The 7980-nt window shown below is 39.0% G+C and overlaps 1 protein-coding gene across 1 annotated transcript; it reads right to left on the minus strand.

The window, feature by feature from the left end:
* Window positions 1-6129: 6129 nt before the first annotated feature.
* NCBP2L (nuclear cap binding protein subunit 2 like) lies at window positions 6130-6614 on the minus strand. The gene is given in 4 exon segments (XM_054580401.1): window positions 6130-6272; window positions 6275-6406; window positions 6409-6472; window positions 6474-6614. Coding segments are annotated over 4 exon segments (480 nt in total).
* Between the last annotated feature and the right edge of the window lie 1366 nt (window positions 6615-7980).

The raw sequence follows: 7980 nt of genomic DNA on the forward strand, positions 1-7980 counted from the left end.
GGCAGTTCCCAGGGACAATCAGGCCTAGAAGTAAGTTCCTCTAAGTATGCTTTGTTCTTCCCTTAAAAGTGATGATAACCGGCTCATACTGGGAAGGAGATTTACATTATTCATAGACCCTGACCTGAGGCAGATCTCTTGTGTTCCTCCACTTGTTATCTATGATCTTTTTTTGTTTCTGTAAATATAGCTTTTTGACATTGATTGATGAGCTTTGCATGTGCACCCCTGTGCATATGGTTCTCAAAAAAAGCCTTTGGGCATGGGGGTTTGGGGCCTTCTCCCCTAGAGGGAAGAGCCTTGTCCCCTCTCCTGGCAAAAATAGAAGTGTTTGCAATGACTCGCCTTTATTCCTCCCATCCATGACAACCCTGACATGGGCTCTGCAGGATTCAGAGCCCACTCCCTCCTCAGCTGTCTCCAGTCAGTAACCCTCAGATCCAGGAGCCCTGTACTCCACCACTGTGCTCCCACAACACATTGCTCCCTGCAACACTAAATTAGTTCAGATGAACAGCCAGGGTTTAAAACCTTTGATTGGGTCTAATCATCCTACCAGTTCTTAAATACCCTGGATAGTAGTATAGCACAATTTTTTAAAAACTTTAATGTGGCATTTCATTTCATAGGTCTGGGAAGGGGGGTGAGAGTGTGCATTTTTAGGGAACTCTCCTATGATAATTCGGGTCCTTGGGCAACACCTTCAATAACAAGGGCATTGAAAGCACACAACAGTGGTGTCAAAGAATGCTGGGTTTAAATCCTACTTCTATTTAGTAGTTGTGCAACCTTGAGCAACTTACTTCACTTTCTGATCTTTAGTTTCTTTTTTTATAAAATTGAAACACTAGTGCCTCATTGGACCATTGTGGAGATTTCTTTTAAGTATACAAATTGACACAGATATATTCTTTAGAAAATTCAAACAATGCAAACAAATTAAAATAATTCAAAATATCTTGATTATGCAGAATAATTCAAAGGTAATAATTGATTATGCAGAATAATTCAAAGGTAATATCCTTACAGTACTATGCGTTTTGATATGGGAATATGTCACCTTTTATTTAAGTCTATTTTATGTGCTATGATTAAATTAAATTAAATAAATTAAATAATGCTTTAAAAGTATTTAGCAGGGTTTCCAGACATCATAAGTGCTCAGTATATGGTAACTGGTAGCTATTTTTAAAAAATATTTGATTATGAAATGTTTGAACACACAATGTAGAGAGGATAGTATAAGTGAACCTGCATGTATTCATAGCCTAGTTTCAACGATTATCAACACATGGCCAATCATGTTTCATCTGTATATTAACTCATCTCTCCCTCTTCCACGTTATTTTAAAGCAAATCCTAGACATATCATTTACTCTGTGTGCATCTTTAAAAAATAAGATGTCTCTTTCTCCTCCTTCTGCCTCTCTCTCTCTCTCTCTCTCTCTTCCCCACACACTCTCTACCTCCCTCCCTCTCTCAATAAACATTAAGACATTATTTTCACCTATTTTTTACACTAAATCCTTAATATCAATTATCCAATCAGCATTCACATATTTATAATATTTTTGAAGTTGGCTTGTTAAAATCAGGATGGGGTGGAAATTGTAATATTAGTATTATTTATTATTATTATTATTATTCTGTTTTGTGTCACACAAATCTTTATCCTGGACCTCCAGTGATTGGGAGCTTGTCAGTTCCCATAGCAGCTCCTTTTGTCTTTGGATAGCATTACTACACGATTTCTATTCAATGCATAGAAGCATTTCTGTCTCTCCGTATCTTCAATTCATTGGGAATTACACAGAACAATTCTGCTCCCTCTACTCCATGACAGCTTATGTTAGTTTCCCATGGCTGCTGTAACAAAGTACCACAAACTGAGTGGTTTAGAACAACGGAAATTTACTGTCTCACAGTTTTGAAGGCTACAAGTCTGAAATCAAGGTGTTGCCAGGGTTATGTTTCATCTGAAGTTTCTAGGGGAGAACACTTCCTGACTTCTTCTAGCTTCTGGGGGTTCTTGCTCCTTGCCTTGTGGCAGCACAATTCCAATCTCTGCCCTTGTCTTTGCATGGAGGTCTACTCCCCTTGTGACTTAAATTCCCTTTTCTTATAAGAACACCAATCATGTGGGATTAAGGGCCCACCTTATGCCAATATGACCTCATCTGAAATAATTGCATCTGCAAAGACTCCATACTCTAATAAGGTCACATTCTGATGTTCCAGGGGTTAAGACTTCAACATATCTTTTTTTAAAAGATGTTAGTTATTTATTTTTAGAAAGAGGGGAAAGGAGGGAGAGAGGGTAACATCAATGAGTAGCTGCCTCTTACGCGCCCCCTACTGGGGACCTGGCCCGCGACCCAGGCATGTGACCTGACTGGGAATCAAAACAGTGACCCTTTGGTTCTCTGGCTGGCACTCAATCCACTGAGCCACACCAGCCAGGGCTCAACATATCTTTTTGGGAGGACACAATTCTACTTATAGTTCAATGCTTCGAATATTTTAAGAAAACCATTAAATACCTTATAGGCTTCCTTATCCTGGTTAAACCTTTCCTGTTCCTTCAACCATTCATGAGGTTTGGCTTTCTTTTTCCAAACCACTGGCATTATTTATTGAATAATCCAACTTAGCTCACTGGTTGAAATGTTTTTCAGGTATAGTTTAACCATACAGAATAAACCCAAACTATCTCTTCTCTGGTTTTACATAATTCTACTTCTATCACTGCATCCTAAATTTGAATTAGTACATTTTCTCTATTTCCCCTCATCTCAGGGCAAGTTAGGAGTCCCAGTTCTATTTTTTTGTTTTACTTCTATCATTGTACTTACCACACTATGTAATGATTTTTGTAGGAAAAAAAGAATAAGGGTGTTATAAGTCAGTTCAATGAGCCGACAGTGTGCTATAGCCACAAAATAGCTGACTCGTCAAACATTAATTGGCTTCTTACTATGTTCCAGGTACTGTACATGATGTGATGGATACAATTTTGAATAAAGGGTAGTCACTGCCCTCTGGAAGATCATAGTCAAATGAAGGATACAGGCATACAGACAAGAAAAATATGGCAGGACAAGTGCTGCAATGGAGACCAGTTCAGGACACTTTGAAAGCACAGAAGGAGGGTATCTAACCCAGTCCAGGACAGGGTGTTAGGTTAAGGGAAGCATTCCTTGAAGAGATTATGCCTGGGCTGAGTCTGAGAGGATGGTAAGTAGTCAGCCAGGCAAAGTGGGGGGAGTAAACAGTGGAGAGATAGGCTTCAAAGCAGAGGCTGCAGCATGAGCAAAGGAATAGAAATGTTTGGAGAAATGTAAGGCTGCAAGCATTTTGGTATTGCTGAAACATTAGCTATGAGTGAGGTTTGAAGCTGGGAGATGAATCTGGCAACTTTGAGGAGATCTGTATGGTCCTGACAAAGCTTGAACTCCATTTTTTAGGCAATGGGGTGTTACATTATCATGTTTGCACTTTAAAAAGCTAGTTCTGGTGGCTGTGTGGAAAGTTGGATAGGGTGAAAACTGGAGGCAGAGAGTTCAGCTAAGGGTTGGTTACAGCTACTAAGTATGTGATGAATGGAGAAATATTTGAGAAGTAAAATCAAGATTGGGTCAGTGTATAGCTATGAGGGGAGTTAAGAGAAAGTAAGGAGGCAAAATGACTGGCAGATTACTGGTGTGGGGGTGACTGGGTAATGTTATCATTTGAGACAAAGAATATAACAAAAGGAACAAGTTTGGGGAGGAGATAATGAGTTTGGTGTTGGATATGTTAAATTTGAAGTACCTCTGGGATTTTTAAAGTTTGGAGTAAAGTTATGGCCTCAAGATAAGCTTTTTATGTCATCAGAGCAAAGATAAGAAATAGGGACAGTAGAATGAATGGGACCATCTGAGAGAATTTGAAAAGTGGGAAGAACCAAAATAAGAATAGTTATAGAGAGGAAATGGGAAAGTGTGGTGTCATGGAATAAAAAAAAAAGAGCAACAGTATTAAATAGCACTAAAAGGTAAGTAATATAAGGGTTTCAGGAGAGACTTTGTTTAATGATTTGCTAACATCTTAAAAAATTCAAAATTATATTCCCATTTTCTTGTTTTCTCTATCAATTAGCCTCATCAAAGAAGGAGTGGTTGAAATAATGCCAAGGCGCTCCTCCAGGAACCTCCAGTGATAAGAAGCAAATTTTAATCCCATGACTTTTAAATTCTTTTTTAATCTATTTTAGGGAACTTGCAAAGGGAAGATGCTAAATAATTAGTAAACTCCATTGTTGTAATTAAGTTTGCTAAATTGGCCAGAAATGCATGCCAGGTGCTCCTCTTTCTCCCAGAGAGTAAAGATAAATATGGCTGGGTTGCATTAAATGTGGAGTTTGTGTGCTCCTAGACAGCAAGGCAGAAAGGAGAATATATTTGAGAAGCTTGTTTTGACGGGGGAGAGAGCTCAGATATGCTGTGGTCAGTGGAATTTCCTGAGATAAAGGAAACTCATAGGTTTGGACCTAGTAATCTGACTGAAAGTGAGGGGAAGAGACAACAGAGTCCATGATTAAGGGCACCAACTTTGGCATAGACTCCCTTAATTTGACACCCAGCTCTGACACTTACTAGTTGGAGCCTTTCCTAGCCAATAGTCACTTATCTCACCTAAGTAATGGGCACAGGGTTTTTAAAGGTAAAGGAGATTGTGTTTTAAAGCCTCTAGCAAAGTGCACAGCACCTAGTAGTCTTCCATAAAAATAAGCATCCCCTTTCCTCTCCCGCCCAAGAAAGATTCTTATTGAGCAAAGAGGATGACCTTAGGTCACAGGGTGAAGGAGTCAGGAGTAAAAACGTGATTTTACCTAACTTTGCAGATGAAAAGGCATGAACCATGTTGAGGTATGCTTGTGTTCACAAGGGAGCAATTTAAATCCTTTACACAAGGATGAAATTTTTAAAAAAAGTTTGGTATCAGAGTGCATTCAGCTATATGTTAACAAACTGGCTCAAACAATAAAATAATGTATTTTCTTACATAATAGGACATCCAAACATAGTGTGTGCCATAAGGTTAGTTGATTCAGCAGCTGGATAATTTCATGAAGGACACAGTTTCCTAACCTATGTTATATAACAATAGAAAAGGTAAGTAAATTATTGTAAACTATATTAGGATGGAGAGACTTGTAAATGGGAGTGTAACTGAGCTAAATCCTTATCTATGAAAGCAGGAAGTCAATAACCAATGTTTAAAATGAAAATAAATAGTATAGAAAATCATGTTATTCATAATTTGGAGGAAACTACCAGGAAAGAAATAAAGAAAAAGAACTACCAAGAATGAAAAGTTATTGCCCAGGAAATAAGTCTAAGGTAGGAAGAGTTGGGCGGGAGGATTTTTGCTTTCATTAAAAACTCTTCTGTAATTGTTTATGTTTTAAAATAAGGTCACCTTGGCTCAGTGGATTGAGTGCTGGCCTGCAAATCAAAGGGTTACCAGTTCGATTCCCATTCAGGGCACATGCCTGGGTTGTAGGCCAGGTGCCCAGTGGGGCCACATGAGAGGCAACCACACATTGATGTTTCTCTCCCCTTCCTTCTCCCTCCTTTCCCCTCTCTAAAAATGAATAAATAAAATCTTTAAAAAAATAATGTGCTTCTTATTCCTTTGATAATTTTTAAGTGTACATAATTATTTTTTTAATTGTTTTATTGTTCATTTAAAAAATTTTCCATTTATTTGACTTTATTTCATGCAAGCTCTAAAAATTGATCATTTTCAAGTCCTGGGAACATGGTCATAAAATCTAACTGATGTCTTTCTAAAAGTGAATTTGTGCTTTTGTTGACTCAAATCTTGCACACCTAATTTGTTCCTGAATACAATTTTACTTTTGACGACCTGATGGTCACAGTGGTAATCTGACAGTCAGCCTCAAAAATACAAGTATAAAAGAACATTCGTGTTTATGCCATTTAATTGTTTTTCAAAGAGAAAAATATATCAAAAGCATTTCTGATCAACAAATAAAGTAATTTAAACTTGTTATGAGATAATGAGCTATTTGTTTACCTGAAATTCTTTAAAACTTTTTGAGGGGCTAGAGCTGAAGGCTTTTCACTAAGGCATTCCTCTTTTATCATGGGCCTGAGCTTCTTTTTCAAAGTTTCCTCTGCCAGCACCAAAGTCTTCATGAAACCCATCTCTTACCTGGCCCCCAGATTGGCCATGGCCATACTGTCTGCCCTCTCTAAAGCCTAGACCCAGTCTGTGTGGATGATATAGTCATCTAAGAGGGTCCAATTTAGGAACTACATGGCATTTTCAGCATCAGCTCTATTGTGGTATTCTACAAAACAGAAATCCCATGTCATTTTCTTTATTTTATCCAAGCCATAAATACACTCCTGACATCACCACATCTATTAAAGAGCTCAAATATTTGCTCTTTGGTTGTAAAAAAAAGAAAGATTCCCCCCATATAGAGGGCAACATTCTTTCAGTAATTTTTCATGCTCTTTGTTATTGCCACTGAAATGCTGGTACCAATCCTTCCTCAGCTCCAGGTAGGAGTCGCTGCACAGACTCTTCAGTTCCTTAGACATGATGCCCAATGAGCTCAGTGAGGACAGCAGATGATGATCCAGCTTGGCAGCAGCGACACCAACAAAATGCTAAATTAAATTTTTTTTAAAGTAAAGTTACAAAGAGGGAAGAAGAAATAAAAACCTGTGGATATTTAAGAGGTTTGTGCCAATATGCACTGACGGCTCAGTTGTTGACCAGGAGGATCATGTCAAGGCAAACTCCAAATGGAAAGTTTCAGGTCCCAAGAACATGGTCATGAAATCAGAAAGTCTTTCTGAAAGGGAAGTTATGCTGTCTGTGGTTGACTCAGATCTTACATACTTAATTTATTACCAAAGAATTTATTTAATAACAGTATGCTCTTGGAAAGTATGGCATAAAACAGTAAAAAATGGATCTAATTTTCATGGGCAATGAGTACTACTATCATTCCTGATCAAGGACTAGACATCAGATAGGGCACATATGTAACCAGGGTCAAAGTACAAATACAGTTGTGACATAATCTCTCATAATTTAAAATAATAATGGGAAAGTGGTGGCAGGAAACTGGAGATAAATGTATTTGAACTATATATATATATATATATATATATATATATATATATATATATATATATTTAATTTGGAGACTTCAAGATGGCAGAGGACTGAATGGAAGTCACATTGACCTCCTCCCAGGACCAAACTGGAATTGCAACTAAATGGAGAAATAACCTGGAAAACAACTGAACAATAGTGAGGGAGGAGCCTTAAAACCTCTGACAGAGGAATTGGCCTTAGCACAACCTAACTGGTGAGGAGTGCTGTACAGACTCGAGAAGGCAGGCGGAGCGCCCATGGGAGGCAGCACTGTATGGATATTTAAACCAACAATTGGGTTCCCCTGAGAATAGTGGGGTCTGAACCATAGGTGGGGATTCCCAGCTATGTCATGAGCACCAGAGCCCAGAAAAGTTTACAGATAACAGCTAGCTACAAAAAGCAGCAGGGTTGCTCTCTGCCAGAGATAGGCGGCTGGCGATGCAAAGAGCTGTTTAAAGGCCCAACTCATAAATTTTATTGACAGCTACTTACCCTGGGCTCTGGCAAACGCAGGGACAGAGTGGCCTGGAGCCACCTGAAGAGAGACTGGGGAAGGAGGCTTAGGGGAGAGAACTCAGAGAGTAGCCAGTGGGATCCCAGTGCCCACTCCTCCCCTCTATGGCAGCAGCGATCTTCCTCAGCCAACCACTACCCTGAGTGACAGCAGTGTGAGAGGTCCAAATAGCCTGGCCCCCAGGAGGGACTCTGCCCTACCCTTTGGTGTCTCTAAGCAGGCCTGCTGAGTGCAGAGTGACTAGATTAACAGGTGAAGGAGACAGCAACAGAGGTATAGATTCT

The sequence above is a fragment of the Pteronotus mesoamericanus genome, unplaced genomic scaffold (genome assembly GCF_021234165.1).
Source record: "Pteronotus mesoamericanus isolate MK-2021 breed Mesoamerican mustached bat unplaced genomic scaffold, CSHL_Meso_final contig_58, whole genome shotgun sequence".
NCBI classification, from domain to species: domain Eukaryota; kingdom Metazoa; phylum Chordata; class Mammalia; order Chiroptera; family Mormoopidae; genus Pteronotus; species Pteronotus mesoamericanus.